The sequence below is a fragment of the Leucopleurus acutus genome, assembly GCF_964270905.1.
Source record: "Leucopleurus acutus genome assembly, chromosome: 8".
NCBI classification, from domain to species: Eukaryota; Metazoa; Chordata; class Mammalia; order Artiodactyla; family Delphinidae; genus Leucopleurus; species Leucopleurus acutus.
Window position 1 is genome coordinate 57,262,173 of NC_139151.1, and position 27,580 is coordinate 57,289,752.

Consider the following 27,580-nt stretch of genomic DNA (forward strand, 5'->3'; position numbering starts at 1 on the left):
ATATAAAATACATGTTTATATATGTAAAGAAAACGATATAACTGATGTGAAAGAATTCCAAGGAGTCATCATGGAAAGGGTTATTCCCTGTCTATATCCATGAGCTTTGGGGCCCCTGTGTCTAACAGTAACTTCTTCACTGTAAGAATACGATTATCTGATTACACTTTCAAAAGCTTCCAGTAGCTGACAGAATAGAATATTCACCTGGGGGTGGGGGGGAGGGGGAGAGGAAACTAGAAGCTCAAAGAATTACACGGCCTACCCAAGGTATATGGAAACAGAGTATAGAATCCAAGGCTTCAACTCCCTGTCTAGTGATGTTCTACAGTCCCCTACTGCGTGGTGCTAAATAGGGCAACGTTCCCAAGTCAAAGAGGAAAATGTGATAACTGGGATTTCTTATAAGCTGATTATAGTTTTAGATACCAGGCTCAGCTGGAATTGTATTTATGTAAGACTAGAGGGACAATATTCCTATAGGTCACAGGATCTGGGCAACTGCCCAGTTCTTCTCTGACCATAGTGGGAAAATACTAGAAACGGTGCTGCTCACAACTCTGGAGCCAGACACAACAGGTTCAAATCCCAGCTCTAACGTTAGCCGTGTGACAAATTATTCAATTTTTGTGCCTCTGTTTCCTCATCTATAAAATGGAGATAATATCAGTACCTACTTTCTTGGGACAGTTGTGAGCACTAGTGAGTTAATACATGTAAAGTACCTGGAACACTACCTGGCACAAAGTAAGTGCTGAGTGTCATTACTGTTATCACGGGAAAGCTAGCAGTTCTTCACCTACAGGTTCTCAAGGGCCTCTGACCAGTGAAACAGCCTAGAAACAAAAGGAACCTATAGCAGTAAGACTGTTAGCATGTGCTGCTCTGTTCCTTCCATCAAGACTATGACTCCATTTTTTCACATCTTCTTTCCTTTTATTGAAAAAAATTTTAGAAAATGGCAGTTGATAAAGGGCACAAACAAAGCAACAGGGATATACTAGTGGAAAACAGACAAAATAAAACTAAAAATGCCATTGGCTTCTTTAATTGGTTAAGAGCACAAAATGTAACAGGCAGAAAGTCTCTTTTAAACAAATTAAAAAGCTGTGGGTTTTTTTCCCCAATTCTCCCCAAGTCAGATATATACACACCCACAAAAATGGTGTGTGAAGGAAAACTGTCATACACAAGAAGTTGTATCCTGAATTAAGGGAAACAGCTGTTGAAATGGGAATTAACACAGTAAAGTCAGCAACAGGTTAACAATTTAAAAAACTGAGTCTTCAAATGCTGCATGGCACAAAGCTATACTATATAAAGTACTGCTAGGTATGAAGGAGGAAGTCTGTATGGTTTTTAGCAAAAATGCTTTTCCAGAAAAGCAAATCAAAACAATGCAATCAGCAGACCAAAGAGGCTACAGCTAGATATCAGAGCTACAACTTCTCATATCTGAGCTAGAAAATTCTATTTATACAGAATGGACTAAAATTTCAAGACAAAACTGACATTTTTTACATTTCTTACTTTATCCATATTAAGTTCTCTGTTTCTTTCTCCCTCACCCCTCAATTCAGCATGATCCAGCCAAAAGATGGCTGCTTTTAGAAGTGGCTATTTTATTTTTCTTTCTGTGGCAAGACTGTCATGAAGCCTGGATATCTCAGGCTCATACGCATCCATGACCAGCGTCCCGCTGTGGTCAAAAAATTTAGCAATGGATTTGGTGAACTCGGCTTCCCGTTGCTGCTTTGTTCTTCCACTGATGAAGGTCAGCTTCAGAGTGTATTTGTCATCGAACCTAAGCAAAGATAACAAATCAAAAACCAAACACAGACATTCAGCCAGTAACAACAGAGCACCAAGTGTTTTTGAAAAATAGGGCTGAGCTGGCTACCAGTGATATAGGGAACATACAACATTATCCTTTCCAGAAAAAAAAAAATTCCAGGGCACCTTCAGGATAGAAGTTCTGGTTCATAGGCGCTGCCATGTCTTCCCTGATTTAATTACTATGTGCCTCCTTTACCTTGTCATAGATTGTTAAACCACACGGACCATCTTCTCTCACTGCTGGCCTTTGCTTCGTTGTTATGCTAGAAGAGTACTCCTAGTAGACACTTTTCTCCAGTCTCACCTGATTAGTGAGACTAATTTGTCTGTAATAAACATTCCCATTTGTTAAGTTCATACTTGGGCATGAACTTTTCTGGGAAAACCTTCCCAAACTGGGTTAGATGTCTTGCCTTTGTCATCCATGCACCATCAATTAATAGTCAACCCAATTACTCAGTGCCTATCATCTGCTAGGTCTAATGACAGGCTCCTATGCTGTCAGTGAAATTACCTATTGAAATGATAATTACGTATTTTTGTTCTTCACTAGTCTCAGGGATTCTTTTTTTTAAAAAATTTTCACGTATCACTTGTGAAATTTATTTTTTTAATTTTTTGGCTGCACCATGCAGCATGCGAGATCTTCCCTGACCAGGGATCGAACCTGTACCCCCTACATCGGGAATATGAAGTCTTAACCACTGGACCACCAGGGAAGTCCCTGTCTCAGGGATTCTTGAGGGCAAGGATTTTGTCTTATTTTCTATTCTTAGCTTGGAGTTTGTTAGGCAATCAAATTTTTATTGATAAATGAAGAACCCTTGTTTTCACAGATGTTCCCCAATTCCAGGCTGCTCAGTCCTTGTTCCCTGTAATCAGTCTAGTTCCAGGTTCTACCCTGATCCCAGGCCAGGGATATCTTTTACTACATGAACTCCAGAGATCCCTTAGCTACACCTTAAGGTATCTTGAAGGCTTTTACTATCTCTACTTATTCAAGAGGGTTTATAACATCAACCCCTGGCAGGCTGACATTTCTCCCCGCAACTGCACCTGTTTCTGTCTCCATTTAATTAGGGCATATTCAGTGGACTGTCAGGCTGGTATTATCTTTAGAGGAAGCAGAGGCTTGAGCCTCTGCTTTTTTCTGCATGTTTAAAACAGGAAAAGCACCACCTATTTTTCAGGATCACTGTTATGGTTATAACAGTGCCTATCATTAACCAGTGCTCAAAAAAATCATAGCTCAATAAATTGTTGTCTAGCCAGTTACTTCCAACCTGGATAGCTAGGAGTAAAGGTCCTTGAATATTTTCAACACCTCAAAAATTTTTCTCAAGCTCTGATCAACTGCTGCTAACTGATATCACAGTAATTTTTGGACTTTTGAGCCCAGTTCCATGGCTCTGATGGCAGGACACGATCTAATGCATTTTTAAAAAGTTACTCATTAATTCAACAAATATTTATTCAGGACTAACCATATATGTCAGGCAGTTTTGGATGCTAAGGATATACATCAGTGAACACAACAGACAAATGTGTCTTTTGAGACTTTTATCTTGCTGTGTGAGGGAACAATAAAATAAAAATTATGATATTCTTTTAAATATGGAAAGTCTTCACTAAGCAGATGTTTGAGCAGAGCCTAAAGAGGTAAGAGAACAAGCTATCTGGAAAAAGAATATTCCAGGCAGAGGACACACTAAATGCAAAGGCCCTGAGGCAAGCACATGCCCAGAATGTCTGAAGAACAGAAAGGAGGCCAATGCAAACAGAATGGAGAGGGACAGGATAAAAGCCACAGGAGATGCGGAGTGTGTGTCCATGGGTGTGGGGCTGCAGAGAATAGATAAGCATGGACTTCTAAGCTATGCTTAGGATTTCAGTCTTTATGTGAGAGGATTTTGCGCTGAGGATTGAGTTGATCTGCCTGACGTTTTAAAAGGATCATTCTGCCCACTGTACTGGAAAGAGACTGTGGGCACGGAGAGCAGCTGCAGAGGTCCATTAGGACATTATTACAGTAACCTAATTGAGAGATGATGGCTGCAGTGGAGATAGTAAGTGGTTAGAATGAATATAATTAGAAGGTAGAGCTGACAGAATTTGCTGACAACCTATTCAAAGGATTGAGATAAAGGAGTCAAAATGATTCCAGAGTTCTGGCCTGAGTAACTAGAAGGATGGAGCTGCCATCTATTTAGATGGGGAAAAGCAGGTTTAGGTAAGGGATAGCAGAGTTAGGTTTTGGATATGTTAATTTTGAGATGCTTATTAGGATCCAATGTCAAACAGAAAGCTGGGGCATAGCTGGAGTTTGGAGAAGGTCTAGGATGAAAATACAGATTTAGAGATCTTCATCATTATAGAAGGTATTTAAAGTCCTGAAAGTCTGGATAAGGTTACACATAGTAAGTGAATATAGACAGAGAAGAGCTGCTAGGAACGAGCACTAGTGGCATTTCAAATTCAGAGACGGGATAATGAAGAATCACACAGGACTCTAAGGAACAGAGACTAAGGTAAGAAGAAAATTAGAAGATTACAGTATCCTACAAGCCTACTTTAAAAAAAAATTTTAACAAGGAGAGAGTGATCCACTGTTCAAATGCTGCTGACAGGTCAAATACGATGAGGAAAGAGAAGTGAAGATATGCAAATCCAAGAGATGATGGGAGAAGAAAAAAGGGGAGCAGAGAAATGAGAAGACCATGTGAGGAGAATGTGTGAAAAGAAAAACAACTTTTCAGGTGGGAGAAATTACAACATATTTGTATGCCAGAAAGAATAACCAAGCAGAGAGGGAAACATCAAGTAAATGAGAAGGGATAGAATCTAGTGGCCAAATAGAGAAGAGGCTTCAGACAGGAACTGAGAAAGAAGGTAGAGTATGATGAGCACTGTGAGTGGATAATGATGGGAGAATTCTGACTCCTGCTATCTTCCCAGAAACAAAAGAAGCTGAGAGTGAAGTGGGGGAGGAGGGCAAGAGGTTTGAGGATAGAGAAGAAGGTATGAAAGATCCTCTAGGACAGTGAGAGAGTAACTGCGCTACAGAAATGCCACGGAATCTAAGCTAGGTAAGGAGGAAGTGAGACAATGAAGAGAAGAGGACCAGGGAAAAGGTGGTAGGCTCAATGGATTATGGATGCCACTGGGGCTGAAGAACTGCTGGGACAAGAGAACAAGAAGGATATAAACTAGAAAAATATAAAGCAATGGTCAAAGAGTGGGATACTTAAAAATGAAGTTATTGAAGGTAATTAGTTATCAGTAATAGCAAGATCTAGGGTATGTCCAGGGAAATAAGTATTTAAGACATGGCAGAAAACAAGATAATCAGAGGAGAGGAAGTAAAACTAAGAGGCTAGAGTCCTGGAATAATCATCTACTTGGATACTGAAATCATCAATCAAGCCTTCTGAAAGGAGTTATGTTAAAGAGAGTGCCAATGAGCCAGGAGCCACCTCTAAGGAAAGAGGAGTGAGCCTCTATTTCACTACAGCAAGAAGGAACAGAGGTGGCATATTTCCTTTCTACAGGCACCAACAATGTGGCAGTTGGTAAAAGTCAGCAGTGAATGTGAAAAAAATCAGAACCCTCATATACTGCTAGAAGAATTGTAAAATGGTGCAGTTGTTTTGGAAAACAGTATGGCAGTTCCTCAAGCAATTAAAAAGAGTTACCATATGATACAGCAGTTCCTCTCCTAGGTATATTATATGAGAATTTGTCCACACAAAAACTTGTACATGAATGTTCACAGCAGCATTATTCTTAAAGGCCAAAAGGTGGAAATGACTCAAAGGTCCCTCAACTAATAAACGGATAAACAACATGCGGTATATCCATGCAATGGAATATTATTTGGCATAAAAAGGAATGAAATATTGATAACATGGCTGAACCTTGAAAACATTATGCTAAGTGAAAGAAGCCAGTTACAAAAGATCACATATTACACGTGATTCCATTCATATGAAATAAACTGAACAGGGAAATGTACAGAGTAGACTAGTGGTTACTTCAGGTTGGGAGAATGAGGGGATAGGGAGATGATTGTTAAAGGGTACAGAGTTTCTTTTGGAGAGGATAAAAATGCTCTAAAGTTGACTGTAGGGGACTTCCCTGATGGAGCACTGGTTAAGAATCCGCCTGCCAATGCAGGGGACACAGGTTCGAGCCCTGGTCCGGGAAGATCCCACGTGCTGCAGAGCAACTAAGCCCGTGTGCCACAGCTACTGAGCCTGCGCTCTGGAGCCTGCGTGCCACAACTACTGAAGCTTGTGCGCCTAGAGCCAGTGCTCCGCAATAAGAGAAGCCACCTCAGTGAGAAGCCTGCGCACCGCAATGTAGGGTAGCCCCCGCTCTCTGCAACTAGAAAAAGCCTGTGCACAGCAACGAAGACCCAACGCAGCCAAAACTTAAATAAATAAATAAATAAAAGTTGACTGTGGTGATGATTGTAGACATCTTTAAAAACACTAGAAACCACTGAACTACTTTAAATAGGTGAAATATGGTACAGGAACTATATTTCAATAAAGCTGTTTAAAAAATACTTAAGTCAGCATGTAAATAATGAAATCAAGATGTTGCTAGGGTCTAGAATTCTGAAACTCTGCTTTAGGGGCCTGGCACAGGGTGCAGATTTATGACAGCTGAGACCAAAATGGCAGCTATGAGTCCTGCCAGGAGATAAGAACTCAGGTGCAACATCAGAATGAAGGTCTGCTCCTCCTTACAGATATCTCCACAAGCTGGTAATGAGAGGCTGTTTGGCGTTGATGCTATACTTACCTTCATATATGTGAGTAACTGTACTTAAAATTTGAGAGCCTACTATGTGCTACGAACTATACCATGTGTTTTTAGGATAGTGACTGAGAGCATGAGTTCAGATGTGGCTAGATTCACTTTTGGGCTCTATAACCCTGGAATAATTCATTAAACCCTTTGGACCTGGGTTCTTATCTTTAAAATGGGTTGTTCTAAGGTTTAAATGAGACGGTGCAGTTGGCACAATACCTAGTATATAGTAAATGCTCAACAGATGCCATCTTTCATAATGCTTGGTATACAGCTGACCCCTGAACACTATGGGGACAGGGGGAGGGTGTCAGAGGGTGTTAGGGGTGCTGATGCTCTGTGCAGTTGAATATCCATGTGTATGTAACTCATAGTCACTCCTCCATATAGGTGGTTCCTCTGTATCCACAGTTCCGAATCTGCAGATTCAACCAACCATGGGTTGTGCAGTACTTCAGTATTTACTATTGGAAAAAAAAGCCCATGTATAAGTGGACCCACGCAGTTCAAACCCCTGTTGTTCAAGAGTCAACTATATATACCAGTTGGCATCCTCACAAAAACTGTACGAATCATTTTTTACTCTATTAAAGCTCAAATAGTTTACCTGATATACCAAAAGTCACACAGCTAGAAAGAGACAAGCTGGAATTTGAACCTAGTTCTAGATACCTAGAAAGACCTGAGGTGTCAGCTGCACAAAGTTACACCCATTGCTGACTGAACTGTGTTTCTCTGAGTTGCCCAGTGCATTGTTTCAGAGATTCCTGATTGCACAGACTGCAGTCAGGATCACAGAAGACACAGAAGCTAATGGGGTTCTTCAAAGACAACTGACTTCATACCTTTGGCCTTTACAGATACATATATAGTTTATAGTTCTTCTCTCTAACTGGCTCAGTTTATTGGCCACAAGGAAAAAGAAAATCATTCTTTATTCTTCCACCAACGTACTTTCTCCCACAATTTATCCTCAGAGCACTTCTGTGATAATGGAATCTTAGAAGTGCAATACAAAGGAAAACCTTCTAGTTCACAATCCTTTCTTCATTTATGACTAGCACTATGATCTGCAAAGAGTAGGCATACAATAGTCTGTTGATAATGACTAACACCCAGAGAAAACCCAACATCAGGATTTAAGAATCTGTGAGGATAGTCATACCTTTTGAGACTGGATGACAGCTGCCAAATATCATCAGGATCCATCCCTGTGGGATCTTTCCTGTGGGCCACGAGAAAGATGCTCTTCTCCTTATATGAGGTATAAATGGTCAGGATCCCCATCATCACAAAATAGGTTCAGATCAAGTTAAGGGGAAAATACACACAAAAGAGAAATAACACAAACTGACAAGCAAGGGCTACAAAAACTTTCATAATGATAGGCCTAAAGAAGACAGTTTTGTCTTGCTGTAAAAACACTGAAAATTTAACTATTTCATTTTCATCCTTATGTTTATGCAAGAGAAGCCAGGCTCTCTCTGGTTAGTTCTGCAAAGAACATCTCAAAAAACAAGAAAGGAAAAAGGTACCGGGCATAAATCAGCTCTCATCTTTCTGTTCAAGGACAACATATATAAAGAGATCCTCTATTACCTAGTTTGTCAAGACTTGTGCTTATTTCTCCATACAATACAAAACTAATAATCACAGTGGACTTGACCACACTCAACCAATTTCAAGGGTCATTAAAAGAGGAAAACTGACTTCAAATTAGTTTACTATAAGAGTCCCATGCTCTACCAAATGAGCTAGCTGGGCGACTACCACAATTTAGTTACGAGAAGGACAACTACTTCCTCCATACATGTAGGCTTATTATTATACTCAGTTTTTGACAGTATTAACTATCATACTTGAGTACCTGTGTGCCAGAAACTGGCAAAAGAGCTTTGTGTACATGTGTCATTTAAATTTTATATAAGGGACAGGCAGGAAAGTATAGTACAAAGTATGAGCTTTGGAGTAAAGTGGTCCTAGATTTGAACTCTGGCTTTTAACCAATGTAACCTTGACAAATTACTCCTTATCCCAAGGCTTAATACTGTCACCTCTAAAATAGGGATAAAACTGACTTTTTAGAATTGTCATGAGACTTAGTGATGGTATATATATTTTTAGTGTACACCACACAGAAGACATTTATAATGGTACTATTATTACGTATAAAAATGACATGATTATAAAAATGGCAAGATCGCGTTTTGTTTTAAACAAATATAATCAAACAAATGAAATTCCTCAAGGCTGTTCTCTTGGGAGGCCATATAATTATAATAAGGTTGTTGTCATTGTTCAAAGATCTTTGGAACTCTTTTGAGAACTGTCTCTAGAACCTATGGCATATTCTTTTGAACTGCCTTAATAGTGAAAAAGTTCATACTGGGATGATTTATCTGATACTGTAAGCAGTCAAGGTGCAAATTCTGTGACTATAATCTGAGATCAATTTGGATAATACCACTTTTGGTCAGGACCTGCTTTATTCAATGGCTTTCTAACTGCCTCTGAAGAAAAATCCCCAAAGTGGAATTTTTAGAAATATTTCAGGTGGTTGTAAGATTGTTATGAAAAGTAAACTGCCTACCAAAATGATCTGTTTTCAACAACTAGTACATATCAGTACATAGCAGACAGGCAATAGCACAAGGTGGCTATTTAGAATGAGGTAGTCCTATATATACTAATATGGAAAGACATTCAATATATTTTTTAAGTTAAAAAGAAAAGTTCAGGGCTTCCCTGGTGGCGCAGTGGTTGAGAGTCCGCCTGCTGATGCAGGGGACATGGGTTCGTGCCCCGGTCTGGAAAGATCCCATATGCCATGGAGCGGCTAGGCCCGTGAGCCGTGGCCGCTGAACCTGCCCGTCTGGAGCCTGTGCTCCGCAACGGGAGAGGCCACGACAGTGAGAGGCCCGCATACCGCAAAAAAAAAAAAAAAAAAAGAAAAGTTCAGTATGTATAGATTGACTTGGGGAGGAGGGAGTGGGGACCACAAGAAAACTATCAACATATTTAACTTTATATTCTAAATATAGTATAAAATCTCTCATTTGATCTTCATAATAATTCTGAGTGTGTATTACTCATATTTATAAGTAAGCAGCATTCAAACAGTCTCCAAAAAGTAATTATCACAAAAACAACTTGAAATTTCAAACCCACGTTCTCTAGCTGTTACACAAGCCACACCTATACCTCATGCTCAGTAACTCCCAGTCTAGCCCCTCAGCTTCAAGGAAACCTGACACAGATCTGAACCTCCAAAATCTGATCCTTTCCTAAAACAGGTATACCTTGGAGACATTGCGGGTTTGGTTCCAGACCACCACAATAAAGGAGTGTCAAAATAAACTGAATCACACAAATTTTGTTTCCCAGGGCATATGAAAGTTATGTTTACATATACTGTAGTCTATTAAATGTGTAGTAGCATTATGTCTAAAAAAACCAATGTACACACCTTAATTAAAAAAGACTTTATTGCTAAAAAATGCTAACCATCATCTGAGCCTTCAGCGAGTAGTAATCTTCTTGCTGGTGGAGGGTCTTGCCTCAATGTTCAGATGGCTGCTGACTGAGCAGGGTGGTGGTTGCTGAGCGCTGGGGTGGCCATGGCAGTTTCTTAAAATAAGACAATGAAGTCTGCTGCATTCATTGACTCTGCCTCTCATCAACGACTTCTCTGTAGCATGCAGTGCTATTTCATAGCACTTTACCCACAGAACTTCTTTCAAAATTAGAATCAATCTTCTCTCAAACCCTGCTGCTTTATCAACTAAGTTAATGTAATATTCTAAATCTTTTGTTGTCATTTCAGAAATCTTCACATCTTCACCAGAAGTAGATTCCAGCTCAAGAAACTACTTTCTTTACTCATCCACAAGAAGCAACTCCTCATCTGTCAAAGTTTGATCATGAGATTGCAGCAATTCAGTCACACCTTCAGGCTCCACTTCCAATTCCAGTTCTCTTGCTGTTTCTGCATCTGCAGTGTCTTCCTCCACTGACGTAATGAACCCCTCAAAGTCATTCATGAGGGATGGAATCAACTTCTTCCAAACTCCTGTTAACGTTTGATATTTTGTCTGCTTCCCATAAGTCACAAGTGTTCTTAATGGCATCTAGAATTGTGAATCCTTTCCAGAAGGTTTCAATTTACTTTGCCCAGATCCATCAGAGGAAATCACTATTTATGGCACTACAGCATTACAAAATGTATTTCTTAAATAATAAAACCTGAAGTTGAAATTACTCCTTGATCCATGGGCTGCGAAACGGGTGTTGTGTAGCAGGCATGAAAACAACATTAATCTTGGTGTACATGTCCATCAGAGCTCTTGGATGACCAAGTGCATTGTCAATGAGTAGTAATATCTTGAAAGGAATCTTTTTTTCTGAGTAGTAGATCTCAGCAGTGGACTTAAAATATTCAGTAAACTATGTTGTAAGCAGATGTGCTGTCATCCAGGTGTGCTGTCGCCCAGACTTTGTTGTTCCATTTATAGAGCACAGGCAGAGAAGATACAACATAATTCTTAAGGGCCCTAGGATTTTCAGAATAGTAAATGAGCAAGGACTTCAATTTAAAGTCACCAGCTGCATTAGCCTCTAACAAGTGAGTCAGCCTGTCCTTTGAAGCTTCTCTCTAGCTATGAAAGTCCTAGATGGCACCTTCTTTCAATATAAGGCTGTTTTACCTACATTGAAAATCTGTTGTTTAGTATATATAGGCACCTTCATTAATTATCTTAGTTAGATCTTCTGGATAACTTGCTGCAGCTTCTACATCAGCACTTGTTGTTTCACCTTGTACTTTTATGTTATGGAGATGGCTTCTTCCCTTAAACCTCATGAGCCACCCCATGTTAGCTTCAAACTTTTCTTCTGCAGCTTCCTCACCTCTCAGCCTTCTTGGTATTGAAGAGAGTTAGCACCTTATTCTGGATTAGACTTTGGCTTAAGGGAATCTTGTAGCTGGCTTGATCTTCTATTCAGACCACTAAAACTTTCTCCATATCAGGATTAAGGCTGTTTCATTTTCTTATCATTCATGTGTTCACTGGAGTAGCACTTTCAATTTCCTTCAAGAACTTTTGCTTTGCATTCACAACTTGGGTAACCGGCACAAGAGTCCTACCTTTTGGCCTATATCAGCTTTCAACACACCTTCCTCACTAAGCTTAATCATTTCTAAGCTTTTGATTTAAAGTGAGAGACATGTAACTCTTCCTTTCACTTAAACCCTTAGAAGCCACTGAAGGGTTATTTACTGGCCTAATTTCAATACTGCTGTGACTCAGGGAATAGGGAAGGCCCAGAGGAGGGAGAGATGGAGAGATGGCTGGTCTGGAGCAGTCAGAACACACACAACATTTATCCATTAAAATGTTAGTTGTCTTACATGGGTGTGGTTTGTGGTGCCTCAAAAAACAATTACAATAGTAAAATCAATGATCACTGATTACAGATCACCATAACAAATAACAAATAACAAATATAAATAACAAATATAACAAACATAACAAACATAACAAATATAATGATCATGGAAAACTTTGAAACATTGTGAGCATTACCAAAATGTGACAGAGATACAAAGTGAGCAAATGCTGTTGGAAAAATGGCACCAACAGACTTCCTCAACACACAGGGTTGCCACAAACCTTCAATTTGTAAAAAAAATAATGCGCTATCTATGAAGCACAATAAAGCAAAGTGCAATAAAGTGAGGTATACCTATACCCTGGCATGAGTGGCTGGAAGCAACCTGGTCTAATGGGTTAAGTTCTAGGCTAGAAATGAGAAGAGCTGGGTCTCACTATTCCTATGTGTTTTCCTATTAGGTGCTCACACTTGGATTATAACCTCTACATTAATAACTAAACAGAATTAAAGATAAAATAACTGTACTGAATCTAAAATATCAATGATAATTATGACATAAATTTACAGATGCTCACATGTCATAATGTTAAATCGTAACATGAGCAGGCCCCAAGATGAAAGTTTGTTTTTTTGTAAGGAGCAGAGAAGAGTACCAGTAGAGATTTAAAAAAACTGTCAGTAGAAAACAAACCTGAGCTTAAAGGATATGATATAACGCACAAAGCCAAAACAGGTTTGGACTCTGGAAAGGGGTGCATATAATCCCAAATCAAAGCCACTATGGCGAAGAAACAGGAGATGGTACAGATGGTGAGGCGACCGTCAATTAGACCAAAATTCTCCACATACTTGTACTTTTCCAGAAGTACCTAGTGAGAAGAAGAAGGAAGCAAGCTAATAGGAATACCTCCCTCTTTGTATTTGCTTGTATTCTTAATTTCCATGATGAAAGTTATGTTAATCACATAAATGATCAAGTTGTTATCTCCAATCAGATTTTGCCACTCTGAGCAAAAAAAATATTCAACCTGTTTACAAAGATCCCAGAGAAAAAGTTCATCAACTTCTCATACATTTTTTTTTTTAAATCCTCATCTCCCTAGAATGAAGCTAAACTTTTCTTTTCCCTTTTAAAATACAGAGATGACTCATCATGGCTGAATGCCCTATATTCCCTCAACCCTCTTGCCTCTAGGCTAATTTATCTCAAAAATGATAGATTACCAGCTTTCTGGAATTCAAAAATTAGAGATTCTGAAGAGAAATTAGAGGTAACTAACAATTATATTTTAACACCTGTTCCCCTATATACACTGTAAGGATTTTAGAAAATGCTTTCTGGCTCAATTCCTAACACTGAAAACTAAAGTCATTCTAAGTCATAGAAGGAAAAAACCCTGCAAGAGATGTGCCATCAGCTGTATACATAGTAACAGACTCCCCGCTCCCCACCCCCAAAGAAAGTACCTTTTTGGCAGAATCATCCAAAGAATTTTTCACAGCTGATCCATCCCATTTGTCAATTTTTACAGGCTTATCATCAATCTTCCACTGTAAATCAAACAGATAAGGTGTGCGTGAAGAGATATGGTATCTTACTAAAAGTAAAATGAACTACTTCCTTAAGAGCATTCTCAAGTATATATAACATTTATTCTCTCTTCTGATGTTGGACAGCTAAAAGACAAAACACTTGAAAATGAAGTTGAAGGAGACTAGGTCACTAGAATCTGGTGGTACTCGTATGATGTTGCCAGTCTCCATGCTAGAAAGTCAAATGTACAAGGCCAAAACCAGAACACTTACATAGGCTGCAGAGACTATAGTGTGAACTCAAATATCCCATCCCCATTTTACAAAAATGTGGGAGTAGAAAGGAATTGCACTTGTTCATCCTTTCATTCTGTGACTACAAAATCCAGACAATATACATCCATGAACTTTCGGATGACAAAGGTCTCCTTTAATACATTTTTGTCTGCTAACAACTTTTATATTTTATCAGCATGTCTTAACTGTAGGAAAACAGCAAATCCAGTGTAGTCTGTTGGAAAGAACATTTTGAACTAAGTCCTATCACCAGTTAGGTACATGACTTTGTTCTGACTGAGAACAAGTTCAGAGATGCTGCATACAAGAAATAAAGATGGAACAAACATCTGTAAAACGTGAGAAGATTTTAAAGGAGTGTAGAAATATAATTCATCAAACTTAATTTTGTGATTCTACATACTATTACACAAAAAAGAAAAACTATTCTGTGAAGTTTGTTGGGGGAAAAAACATGAACTAAAACAGTCATACCTCAAGTGATTAAAACTCAATCAAGGCTTTCCCCTTTATGTCTCAAAAAAACAAGAATTTTCTTTGAGAAAATTACTAGTGGAAGCATGTTGTAATGATGATTCTCATAGCCTGCCAGCCTACAAATCAAACATGACATTTAATTTAAAAAATACAAATTGAACCAAGAAGAAATTCACAGGCTATCTAGCTAAATAGCTCACTTACACTTAGTTTAGTAAATCCCATTTTGACAATAGCAAGCAAAAGAAAGAACTTGTATAGCCAGAATCCATAACAGAATTTGAATTATTTGTGAATCAAAGTCATTAAAAATTTTTTGGCTCGTTCCAAAAAAAAAAAAAAATTATGTTCTCAGAGAAACCCAGCCACCCATCACTACCTGCAGTGCATCACAGAAAAGAAACTTGCCTCTACAATTCAGAGGATAACTTCTTGGCAATACTGGGGGATAAAACAGAGAAGAAGCCATTACAACATGTGCTAAAATGTCTCAGCTCTAACTCCACTGGTACCTAGTCTCAGCTAGTCTCAGCTCTAACTCCACTGGTACCTAGAAGGATCTTCAGCAAGTGGTACAGGAACATTTCCAGTGAATTACATAAACAAGAAAGTTTATAATTGATTTCTGAAGAGATAGGAGCATCATCCATTCTGTGTAAATGAAAAACCTTAGCCTATATCAAAGCAAATAGCATCTCTGCTGTAGTACAGAGATACATCTGGAAAAAAAGGCAGGAAAATGGACATTTTCCATCATTCTCAAAAACTGCCCATCAACTAAAATGTACAATCCTGGTCATGTACTCTCTATTGCTATTCAGGACTATCTTCTTTTCCTCACTCTTCTCTTCCTCAACCCTAAGTGCAAATTACCTTCCTTTTGTAAGGATGTGGTAACTCTGCACACAATTCCTCTTCCCTGCATTCCCTCCTGTGTATTATAGATATGTGTATATTGAGCACAATCAACAATCACAAGTATTGACTTACTTAGTTATTATTTGCACCAACATCATACATATATATACATGGTTTAAAGAGTTCTGTAAGTTATAAAAAAAAAATAGCAGTCCTGCTTCCCCTCCCCTTAAGACTCTTTCTATTGTCATTTTCCACTCTCCAGAGACAGGCACTAATTTCAACTCCTTTGGCTGATTTTTTGGGTATCCACATCTCTGGGGGGAAAAGAAAAGTTTATATTATTATTTTCAGTTCTCAGCATTAAATCTATTGACTTTTCACCATGAAAGATGAGATTTAACCACTTCATCCCCTGCCACTTTCTCATTTTTCCTGCTCCTCCCTCACCATCTTTTTAATATAGTTATAGTAGATCAATATTGATTTGGTCTTATACCTTAGTTTTTGCTAGATCATTATTTGGAGGTTACAATATGACCATAAATGCTATTCACAGGTGAGTCATGTATATTAGGATTACTTTTTCTTTCCTGCATAGCTTTTTGCTTTTCTTGGAGCTACTATTGTTTTTGTTGCTGTTTTTAATCCTACAAGGTATTTCTCACCAATATATTCTCAAATTCTCCCTCAATTGTTTAACTCTCCTTTCAATATTTGCAATCATATTCAGCATTCTGTGAATTTCATCTTCCTGGAGAAATCTCTCTTGGAGCCTTCTGGACTGGATTTCTTTCCAGTCCTGCTGTATTAACTGTCATCCTGGAATCTCCCTTTACTATGACCCGGGGAGTTCCTTTAACCTTCTCTTGGGCTAATCCCCCTTTTCTTAGATACCATGCCTTACTCTTTTCTTGGTTTACTATTCCAGCCCCTGTCCATCATCTCCACCCTCCTCCCACCACTCAAATTTGTAAATTGAAATCCTAAACCACAATGTGACAGTGTTAGGAGGTGGTGCCTCTGGGAAGTAATTAGGTCATGAGGGTAGAGCCTTCGTGAAAGGGATTAGTGCCCTGATAAAAAGACATGAGAGAACCTGCTTTTACTCTGTTTTAACCATGTGAGGATACAAGAAAGTTGTCTGTAACCATTTAAGAGGGCTGTCACTAGACCCAACCATTCTGGCACCCTGATCTCAGACCTCCCATCCTCCAAAGCTGTGAGAAATAAAGTTTGGTCGTTTAAGCTATCTAGTCTATGGTATTTTTGTGAGAGCAGCCCAAACTGACTAGCATCCTCCTTTTACAGATAACACTAAGGGTTTAAGAAATTTGCCCAAGGTGAAAGCTAGGAAGTGGTAAAGCTGGGACTCAATCAAGTTTTCATAATTTCAAAACCTGTGCTGTTTCATTATTCTACACTGCTTCCCACAAAATATAAGGAAAGGAATTATTAGCCATAAAAACAAAAGGACACAGACTGCTGAAGTGACAGCCATACAAAGTATCTTGATTCTTATCTAATAAGTTATAGTTAATAACAAAAACAAATCTTAAAAAGATTTTAATCTTGAATATGCCAACAAAACCTGCAGGATACAAAATATTTGGAATTTTCCATTTTCCTCCAGTTAAAACCAACTGCTATTTGACTGAAAATACAGTTCAAAAAGTCCTATCTTAAAGAAATTACTTCCCTGCCACTATCAACATAAAACACTTTATCAAACCAGCACACTGATTGATGCCAGACCTGGATGACGAACTATACACAAAAATTATGCATTTGATGGCTTTGATAGAACATTACAAAGACTCACTTCAGTTATTCTCCACTGCAAATCTGAATAATAAAAAGATTTTAATAGCAGTGAAAACAGAAGTAAAGTTATGCAGTGATAAAGACCTCCGTGGATTGCTTCATAAAGTTCCTTAGCTTGACAACTGGGCAGTAAGACTCAAAGGATTCCTCAATTCACACTGAAGAGATGAAGGATACCAGAAGTGAGCTGTGCCAATGGAAGGACCCTGCTCTGATTTTAAAAGAACTGAGCATGGCTCTAAGAAAAATTACTAAACCTTTTTTCTCTCTTCTTTGGTCTCTCTCAGTTTACAAAGTGGATGTAGGCTGCAAAGGGGGAAGGTAGTAGGAGATGAGGCACATGACGGAGGGAGCATATCCTAGATGGCCTTATTTACTAGGCTAGGGGACTTGGGACCTTATTCTGAAACAAGCAGTGGAGAATATTTTAAGCCGGTGAACAACACAATCAAACTTATGTTTTTTAAAAAAGTCATTTTTAGTGGCAACCTAGCAGATGGTCTGGAGGGGAGTAACAATGGAGATAAACACATCAGATGGGGCCTGATTTAGATGCAGGGCCTGAATTAGAGCAGCAGCAAGGGGATGAAAGGGGATTATTTATGAGGTAGAATTGGCAGGACTTAACATCAGACTAGTTACAAGAAACATCAAAGAGAGAAGATAGAGATGACCATTCTACTAGAATTCGGCCTTAGATAACTCTCTGAGCTGTCATATTGTTTTCCAAGAGAAGAAACAGAGGAGGAAAAAGAAGAAATACCCATTTGTATATGATGAGTTTGAGATGTTTAAGCTCTACAGTTACACTGATTTCAGAATTTTCTAAACCAAAATAAGATTATGAAAACTGATGGCAGACTCAGAAGTTGAGATACTATTTGAGTTGGAAATACGTACCCCTACCTCCCATATGCACTCATTTGGCAAAAGATCAGAAAGCAGTAAGTTCAAAATAAGGAAAAAATGTTCAATTTGGGGAGCAAATGATGTCTGTCTTGAGAATGCTTACTGTTGTCTAATTTAGATTCCAATTAAGAAATACCAGGATATCTCAAAGAGAGATATTATAGCTCCTGGCAACATACTTAATCTTCAATTTCCATCTTTTTTTTATAAAAATGGGCAAGAAATATTGCAAAGAAAATTACTTGCTTAATAGTGGCTTATTATTGGCTGCAGTTATCACTGGAGTTAAGTTGGAAGTTAGAAATGACCACGCGATAATTATGAGCATGAGTATCAGTGGCAACACCAGAGTAACTGGAGGTAAGTAGACTGGATCTGGCTACTTAAGTCTAACATACCTAACAGATATCAAAGTGGAGATGGCAAGCATTTAGACATATAAATCTGGGCTCAGAGGAGAGGTCTAGGTTGTAAATATAAATGTGGAAGTCATCAACTTAAAGATGGAATTTAAGCCATGACACTGTTTATCTCCTTGGGATGAGTGTACATGGAGAGGGCCAGGGGCTTGCTGATACTTACAAGTCAGAAGAAAAAATAACAACAATAAAGACAGATAAGTGGAGAAAGAGGAAAACCAGGGCAAGTGGTGTTCTAGAGGCCACATAAAGATAATATTTCAAGAAAGAAGTGATCGATGAGTCAAATACTTAAGGCCAGGTAATAAGAAAAACCACTACGATTTGACAAGACGGAGGTCAGAACAGAGAGATGGTGCAGGCAACAGCTAAAGAAGGGACTTGAGCTGATAGAGGTTGTTAAAATCTTTGATACCACTGTGTATACAGTGGTAAATAGTTAAAAAAAATAATAGTTTGAAGCTTTAAAGGTTACTTCATAAACCCTGTAAAAATAAAAAGAATGTTTTTAAAATTGAGATCTAATTCACCTATAAAACTCACCATTTAAAAACGTACAATTCTGGCCTTCCCTGGTGGCACAGTGTTAAGAATCTGCCTGCCAATGCAGGGGACATGGGTTCGAGCCCTGGTCCAGGAAGATCCCACATGCCACGGAGCAGCTAAGCCCGTGCACCACAACTACTGAAGCCCACGCGCCTAGAGCCCGTGTTCTGCAACAAGAGAAGCCACCACAATGAGAAGCCTGCACACTGCAACAGAGTAGCTCCCGCCCACCGCAACTAGAGAAAGCCCGCGCAGCAACGAAGACCCAACGCAGCCCAAAATAAATAAATAAAATTTAAAAATAAATTAAAATGTACAATTCAGTGGTTTTTATTATACTCACAAGGTTGTGCAATCATCACCATCTAATTCCAGAACATTTTCATCACCCCCAGTAGAGACCCTATTCCCATAAGCGGTCACTCCAATTACTACCACCCCACCCCCAGCCTTGGCAACCACTAATCTACTTTCTGTTTGCATGGATCTGCCTACTCTGGACATTTCATATCTATGGAATCATATAATATGTGGCCTTTTGTGACTGCCTTTTCTCACTTAGTATAACATCTTCAAGGTTCATCCATGTTGTAACATGTGTCAGTATTTCATTCCTTTTTATGGCCAAATAATGTTCTACTGCATGGATATACCACACTTTTATGGGTTGCTTCCACCCTTTGGCTATTATGAATAATGCTGCTATGATCATGTGTACAAGTTTTTGTGTAGACACACATTTTCAATTCTCTTGAGTTTATAACTAGGAGTGGGATCTGCTGAGTCATATGGTAACTCTTCTTAACTTTCATCATTTTACATTCCATCAGAAATGTAGGAGGGTTCCAATATCTCCACATCTTCACCAATAATGGTTATTTTTCTTATTTTATTATAGCCATACGACTGGTATCTCATTGTGGTTTTGATTTGCATTCTCTAATAACTAATGGTGTTGAGCATCTTTTCATGTGCTTGCTGGCCATCTATATATCTTCTATGGAGAAATATCTATTCATGTTTTATCCTTTTTTTTGCTTTTTTTAAAATCAATGTTGGGGAAGCAATAACAGGTTCTTTTTTTTAAAGTTATTTAAGTATTTATTTATTTTTGGCTGCACTGGGTCTTCGTCGCTGCATGCGGGCTTTCTCTAGTTGCAGTGAGTGGATGCTACTCTTTGTTGTGGTGTGTGGGCTTCTAATGGTGGTGGCTTCTCTTGTTGTGGAGCACAGGCTCTAGTAGTGCAGGCTTAAGTAGTTGTGGTACATGGGCTCAATAGTCGTGGCTCGTGGGCTGTAGAGCGCAGGCTTGGTAGTTGTGGCGCATGGGCCTAGTTGCTCTGCGTCATGTGGGATTTTCCCGGAAGGATTGAACCCATGTCCCCTGCATTGGCAGGCAGACTCTTAAACACGGCGCCACCAGGGAAGTCCGACATCCTTTATTCTTTTAAAAACTGGTTTGTCTTTTTATTATCGAGTTGTAAGGTTCTTTATATAGTTTAGATACTAGACCCTTACCAGATATATGATTTGCAAACATTTTCTCTCATGCTGTGGACTGTCTTTCCACTTTCTTGATAATGTCCTTTGACACGAAAAGGTTTTTAATTTTGATGAAGTCAAAAATAATGAGTTTTGAGATGCTTTTAAAGTTTAGTTTGCAAAACAGTGTTAAAAGCCTGCATCTTGTTTCTTTAAACACAAACACACACATCACAGTACTGCCATAAAACTGTTCACACTCTTTGTCAGAGCTGGGTTAGGGTACAGGCATACTACCCTGTTTGAGTCTGGCAAGCTAAGATCCCATCGAAGAGAGCAAAAGAGTATATAAGACCTGTCTAAGGACACACGTTGGTGGGTGACAAAGCCAAGGCTTCAGCCTAGGTCTTCCAACCTCAAAACAGATGCTCTTTCCACTACTACGTTAGCTAGCACATGGTCTGCTCCAGTATGAGAGGCAATGTACTAAGTAAGGTAACAGTACTGGATTAAGAGCTGGGAAGCCAGGTTCTGGAACTGTAACTAACTCGCTGTGTGCTCTTGGACAAGTTGCTTCATCTTCCCCTCTGCATGTGTCCATGTCTATAAAATGAGGAGGCTGAACACATGAATTTCAAGGTCTCTTCATTATAAACATTTTCGAGAAATCACTATTGATTAAGCAGAATAGTTAAAAACCAAACAAGAAAAAAACCCCTTAGTTCTTAACCTGTTAAACTGTAGAGGAAATAAATAAATAAACAGCTATGTGTGAAAACATGCAGCTGTCCAGGCCCCACCCCCAGAGAATCTGATTCAGGTCTGGGATGAGGTCCAGAAATCTCTATTTTTTACTAAAACCCCAAGAAAGTCTGATGTAGACAGTCTTCATATGTTATAAAAAATATTATCTAAGGAAGCTGAAATCCAGAGTAACAAGCTAGTTAGTGGCAGCTATACATGTTTTGCTGAGTGCTTACTATGTGCCAGGAACCACTTTTTAAGGTAAATACTATTATTATCCCCAATTTACAGATGAGGAAACTGAGATACAAAGAGATTTATTAACTTGCCCAAGAACATATATCTGTTAAGTGGCAGAGCAAGGATTCAAAGCCAGCCAGCCAGCCTGGTTCCAGAACCTATGTTCTCAGCTACTAAGGTATAAAAGGGGTACTTTAAGATCAGGTTGACAGTTCAGCCAGGAGACAGAAATCCATGTATGAAGTTAAAAGGGCCTGGATATAACTTCTAGAAAGCATGGTTTAATACCACATGTCAATTTTAATAGCCAAAACAATTTTAATAGCCAAAAACCATCTAGCCAGGAGACAAAAATCCACATATGAAGTTAAAAGGGCCTGGATATAACTTCTAGAAGGCATGGTTTAATACCACATGTCAATTTTAATAGCCAAAACAATTTTAATAGCCAAAAAAAATCCAGCCAGGAGACAGAAATCCAACTATGAGGTTAAAAGAATTTGGATATAGTTCTGGAAAGCATGTTTTAATGCCACATGTCAATTTTAATAGCCAAAACAAATTAAGCAAACAATTTTTATAGCCTGCTACGTAGAACAAAATGCTTTGATGTATTTTGGGAAAAATAACTTACTACAATGATCTAAGTTATTCTGTGATGGAAGCTGGAAGGTTATATTTGCATACCTATCTTTAAGATCAGGAAACTAAAATTGCTTTGTTCTCAAAGTCAGTTTCATAGAAGCAGAAACTCACATCTGCTTAGGGAAAACTACAAGCACATTTGCATCTCTTCATTACATTTCTTCATGGCAAGTAAAACCAAAGCTGCAAGAAATAAAATAAAAACCCTCCAAAAAAATCAAGACAAATCAAATTAAAGAAACTGTAAGGTAACAGCCTCTCATTCCCATAGAGCGAAAGCTTCTCTATTCATTCAGCTCCTGCTCCACTGAGAGTAACATCTTTTCCCCATTTTCTCTTCCACAGTACCCTCAGTTTTCAAATAGAGGCATCATCCTCTAAGGCAGTTTCTGAAGACTGGGGTGGCAGATCTGAAGTTTTTTCTCTGCTAAATTCAATGCTCCAAGTATTTATTCTGTGTTGATCACTATAGAGAACGTCTCATGGGAAACTGGACAAATTGGTAGAATATAAAACAGTATGTCATATTAAGTGACAGCTGAATTCCCACGTGCAATAAATGCCAGAGACTTCAGAGGAAAAACAACTCAATGTAAGGCTGAAATGAAGTTCTCCAAGAAAAAGCACCTAAACAGCTCCTGACTTATTTTCTCTCTCCTCGGCCCCTCACTTCTTAGTTAATTCTGCCAAGTGCTCCTTTCTGAGGCCTTTTATCTATCTCTACTACTCAAGTTAGGGTTCTCCTCACCTTATCATTCTATTTTTATAGCCCTGTACAAAGAACATTTACCAATATTATGACTTAATATTTACAACAAGCCTACCATATGTATGGGCATCCACAATGTACACATAAGGAAATTTAAGTTCAGTGATATCAAACTTATCCAAGACCATGTAGTTTTTAACATGCTGCACTAGAACTCAAACTTGTCTTTCTTTTTATATTAAACCCCATATACTAGTATGGTATGAGAAGACTTATTAGAAGACTTCTAATTTCTACCACTCCGAACTATTTGAATAACTTTTCTAAAACCACTTTATATATCAGGCTCAAAAACCTTCAACAGGCTTCCTTCCTACTTCTACTTCAAGCAATCCATGCCCTTCTTCATCTGATTCTACCTATTTGTCATTACAGGTCTCTTAGAGCAGCGGTGCCCAACCTTTTGGCACCAGGGACCAGTTTTGTGGAAGACAATTCTTCCACAGACTGGGGTGGGTGGACGGGGATGCGTCCCCACCCACCTCGCCGTAATGCGAGCGATGAAGCCTTGCTCGCTGGCACCCCATTCACCTCCTGCTGTGCGGCCCGGTTCCTAACAGGAACTGGGGGTTGGGGACCCCTGTCTTAGAGAACAGTCAGTCAACTCAGTACCTGAGAAACATCAGGCACCGTGTACCTTTGTTCAAGGACATTCTTAACTGGTAGGCTGTCTGTCTCTGTCTCTCTCTCAAAATAAGGTCCCAGTTCCACTCTCAAACATGAGGTCTTTCCCTAGGGCTCTCATCCCCTTATCAATTAGATCTCAGGGATCATTCTCTCACTTTAACTTCTCTAAAAAGTACACATGTGAATACCAAATAGTTTTATGTTTAATATTTTGGGTACCCCATGTCCTATACTCAGCTATACTGAGTACTTTCTGGCAGTAGGATTCTTGATTCTTTTCCTCTGCCATTACATCTCTGTATTAGATACTATAGGTTACAGAGATCATTAACGTATATCATCTCATTTGATTCTCCCCAAAACCCTAATATTTCAGGTGAAGAAAGGAAAGCTTGGTGAGGTTAAATGACTTGCCAATCTTCATACAGTTTGAAACTAGCAGATCTACGTCAAAGCCCAAATCTTATGACCCCCAAACGCAGGTTCTTCCAAAATGCACTGATGCCATACACTTTTCAGTAATCACTGCCTTAGCAGACTGTCCATGCTTAATGTTTGCTGGTGATGATCCAAGTGGAGCAAAGAGCAAGAGCACTCAATGGGACAGAATAAACATAGGCCGTGAGGTGTTCACCCAGCAGGAAGGCAGGATCTGTGTATGAAAATGACCATCAATTCTCAACACTTTCACACACCTTGGAGCGATTTACCATCCCAACTCCCAGAACATGTTCCTATCTCTTAAGAAGGGTTAAGAGTGTGAGAACCATGTAATTCAAAACCAATGACACCCAAAAAGAGAAGCAAAAAGATCTGGATCCAAGCCCCTCAATATGATCATGTATTCATTTCTTAAGCACCTACCATGTGTTAAGCACAGAGAAGTCTGAAAGCTGTTTTCAATTAAAGTAAACAGTCCTGACTATTTACTATGTTAAAGACCCCATGCTTAACATTTCTCATCACACTGGCTTAGGGCCCTACAATGAGAGAACTGGAAGGAACCTTAGGGTACATTAAGGCTAAGTCCCTCATTTTACAGATGAGGAAACAAAACACAGGGAGAACAAGCACATTTCAAGGTCACACAGCTAATTAGAGGCAGAACCAGTACTAAGACCCAGACCTACACGCAATTGTTTCTCTCGAGATGCTATGCAAAGGGCAAGAAGGGCCAACCCAGGAAAAGAATCTGACTTTTTTTCTTTTCTTTTAAACCCTTGTTGTTAGGACATTAACACAAACAAAAAACAAAACAAAAAACCACAACTGGATGGGTAGAGGGGGAGAAGAGGTAAGCCTGAGCAAGTAACAAGCTCATGAATACGATTCACCTAGGGCACCTGGCGTGGAGGGGGGAGGGAAGGAAGGGGGAGGGTGAAGGAGAGAGGAAAAAAGATAAATCTGAAAGGCTTCCTGTCAGCGCGTAGGGGAAGTCAATACTCGAAGCTCAGTATTCGGGGTATCGAGATAAAACGCCTAGAAACTTCAGTAAGCAAAAGGCCCAAAGCACTCTGGAATATGTAGCAGCACGCAAGTGTGGCGGTCGTGATGGGGAGATTGGAGGCTACTGACTTCGAACAGCGGCTTTCATTCAGCCAGGATTCACATTTCCCTGTCGGTGAAATGGGCACATTCAACAGTGACCCCCAGCACCACCAAGGAAAAAGCGATGGCTGCACTGAAATGTGAGAATAATCGAATATTCCTAAGAAGCTGTAGTGGCCGGCATTAAGGACCGAACACTTCCGAGAAGTAAAGAAGTCCTAAAGAAGAGAGAGCCCGGGTTTGAGGTGTGTAGGGAGCTGGCTACAAGCGCCCGTAGGGTTCCCACGGTGGGCCCGACGAGCATTCCCCTGGGAAGCCGCAGAAGGGGGGGCGAGGATGGGAAAGGGGGCTCGCCGCCTCCCGGGCGTCCCCAGGCCTCGCCTGCCCCCAAGAACCGACTTCTCACCTTGTCCAGCAAGCCGCTGCGGCTACTGCCTGTCCCACAGCTGGAACCACTTCCAGCCCCACTACTGCCTCCGCCACCACCAGTTCTCCCTCCCTGTGCAGCCGCCGCCGCCATCTTGCTTGCTTCTGCGTCTCCCTCCCCTCCTACTTGTCCGAAGCCGATTGGCTGGAGCTGACGGCGTGACGTGCCGCGCGGAGTCCATCGGGATCCGTAGATGGGGCTGGCTGACGCGAGGTTGCCAGCGGAAGTGGCCGCGGGGTTGCCGGAACTTGTAGTAATTAGAAGCTGCAGTCATCAGTTGCCGCCTACTCGGGCAGCCGCCGCGTCGCGGTTACTAAGGAGTGGAGAAGGTAGTGGCAGGCGCCACGGTGGAGCGGCTCCGAGTTCCCCGGGAGGCTCGCAGGCGCGCAACCCGCCAGACCGGGCCGTCGCCCCCGCGGACGTCTCGGAGGCGGAAGCGACGCCGGAGGCAGGTGCGGCTGGAAACTGGAAACTTAGTTTGCGTGACGGGTTAGAGTCTCCCACGCCCCAGATGTAGCGTTTGGCAAGGAGGGGGCAGGAGCTCGTCCTTCATCCTTTTCTAGCCCTGTAAAACTGTACGTACTGGTTCTTTGGTGACTGTCATCTTAGCTGTTAGCATTGTCTTCGTGTTACAGAGAACTCACATCCACTGAGTGCCTACTGCCTGCCAGGTACTGTCTTAAGTGCGTATATATCCATCCTCTCATTTAGTCTCCTAACGGACCAGTCAGGTGAGGAAACTAAGGCACTTAACCAAGGCCAGATAGCATGTATCAGAACCTAGTTTAGCAGCCAGATTTTTTTAAATATAAATTTATTTTATTATATTTGGCTGCGTTGGGTCTTCGTTGCTGCACACGGGCTTTCTCTAGTTGCGCCGAGCAGGGGCTGCTCTTCGTTGTGGTGCGCGGGCTTCTCATTGCGGTGGCTTCTCTTGTTGCAGAGCACGGGCTCTAGGCGCGCGGGCTTCAGTAGTTGGGGCTCACGGGCTCTAGAGCGCAGGCTCAGTAGTTGTGGCGCAAAGGCTTAGTTGCTCCGCGGCATGTGGGATCCTCCCCGACCAGGGCTCGAACCCGTGTCCCCTGCACTGGCAGACGGATTCTTAACCACTGCGCCGCCAGGGAAGCCCCCAGATGTTTTTTTTTGACATCAAACCAGTGTCATGCTCCCTTTGTTACCACCTGGGGTCCTTGGACTCTTTAATCAATAGAAATTGGTAAGAGGCCAGGCGGGGAATTCAGGTAAGGCTTTATTGGGACTCGTCCTGCAGCAGGAGGGAGCAAAACAAGAAACAGGTGGGGGTGGAGGGGGTGGCGTGTGAGCTGGTCCCTTAAATGGGGTGAGGGTGGGGGGATGGGTGGGTGAGGTGGGAGGGGGGGGCTTAGGTGGTCTTCCCACCCCCTTGGTGGTGCTGTGTGCAGGGGTCATGGGCAGTACCCTGCTTTTGCTCCTAACACCTCAGAAGTGGCAGTTGGCTTCTGGCCTTTTTGTGTCTTACTGTTCATAATTTGCCCCAGCTGTGCATGCATGCAGTTACTTTTAGTCCCTTCGAGTTTCTTTGTATTTTGTTGTTCAAGGAGTTGTTTGTCCAGGTGCAAGCACTCTAGTAAAGGGTCACAGGTCTCAACCTATCTCACCTTTGCCGCCCTGCCTTTACAGTTTTAGGATGTAATAATATTCCAGATTTTTATTAATTCTTTTTTTTACACAAATATTTATTGAGCACCAACATTGCTTGGAACTGCACTAAGGATACTAGGGGATCAGAAAAGACCTGTTCCCTACTTTCATGGAACTCCTACTCTAATGACTTAGAGTTATCACATAATAGGACTTAATAATGATCTACTATACTGCATCATTTTTTTTAACTCCCCATGAATTCCTCATATAAGTGTCCAAATGATTGAACAAACAGTACTTACTATGGAGTGGTCACTGTTCTTGGCACTGGGCACATACCCCTGAATAACAGACAAAACACCCGTCTTGATAAAGCTAACACCCACCTGACCATAATTATTACTAAAAACTATTAGATGCAGTTTCTTCACCTCTGTGAAGCAATCCAGTCAGATGCTCCTGTAGCTTTTTATCTTTTTATAACTTATGTTTCAAGACCCAGCTCTAATGTCACCTGCGCTGTGAAACTTCCCTGATCCTTCTTCCTTCTTTGCAGACAGAATGAAGAAC

General features: G+C 40.3%; 2 protein-coding genes across 2 annotated transcripts in view; one reads left to right on the forward strand and one right to left on the reverse strand.

Annotated features, from left to right (window-relative positions):
- Nucleotides 1-924: 924 nt before the first annotated feature.
- Nucleotides 925-25,507, reverse strand: SPCS2 (signal peptidase complex subunit 2). The gene is made up of 5 exons (XM_082844186.1): nt 25,367-25,507; nt 13,510-13,593; nt 12,751-12,911; nt 7,817-7,951; nt 925-1,804 (listed from the first exon to the last, which is right to left on the reverse strand). The coding sequence occupies exons 1-5, from the start codon at nt 25,478-25,480 to the stop codon at nt 1,618-1,620; spliced, it is 681 nt and encodes a 226-aa protein (XP_082700312.1). The 5' UTR covers nt 25,481-25,507; the 3' UTR covers nt 925-1,617.
- A 261-nt stretch (nt 25,508-25,768) lies between these two features.
- The window catches only part of XRRA1 (X-ray radiation resistance associated 1), a gene marked incomplete at both ends in the record, with an annotated part of 99,597 nt that continues 97,785 nt past the window's right edge, over nt 25,769-27,580 (forward strand). Inside the window, one exon of the mRNA XM_082845121.1 lies at nt 25,769-25,839. The remainder of the gene's footprint in view (nt 25,840-27,580) is intronic.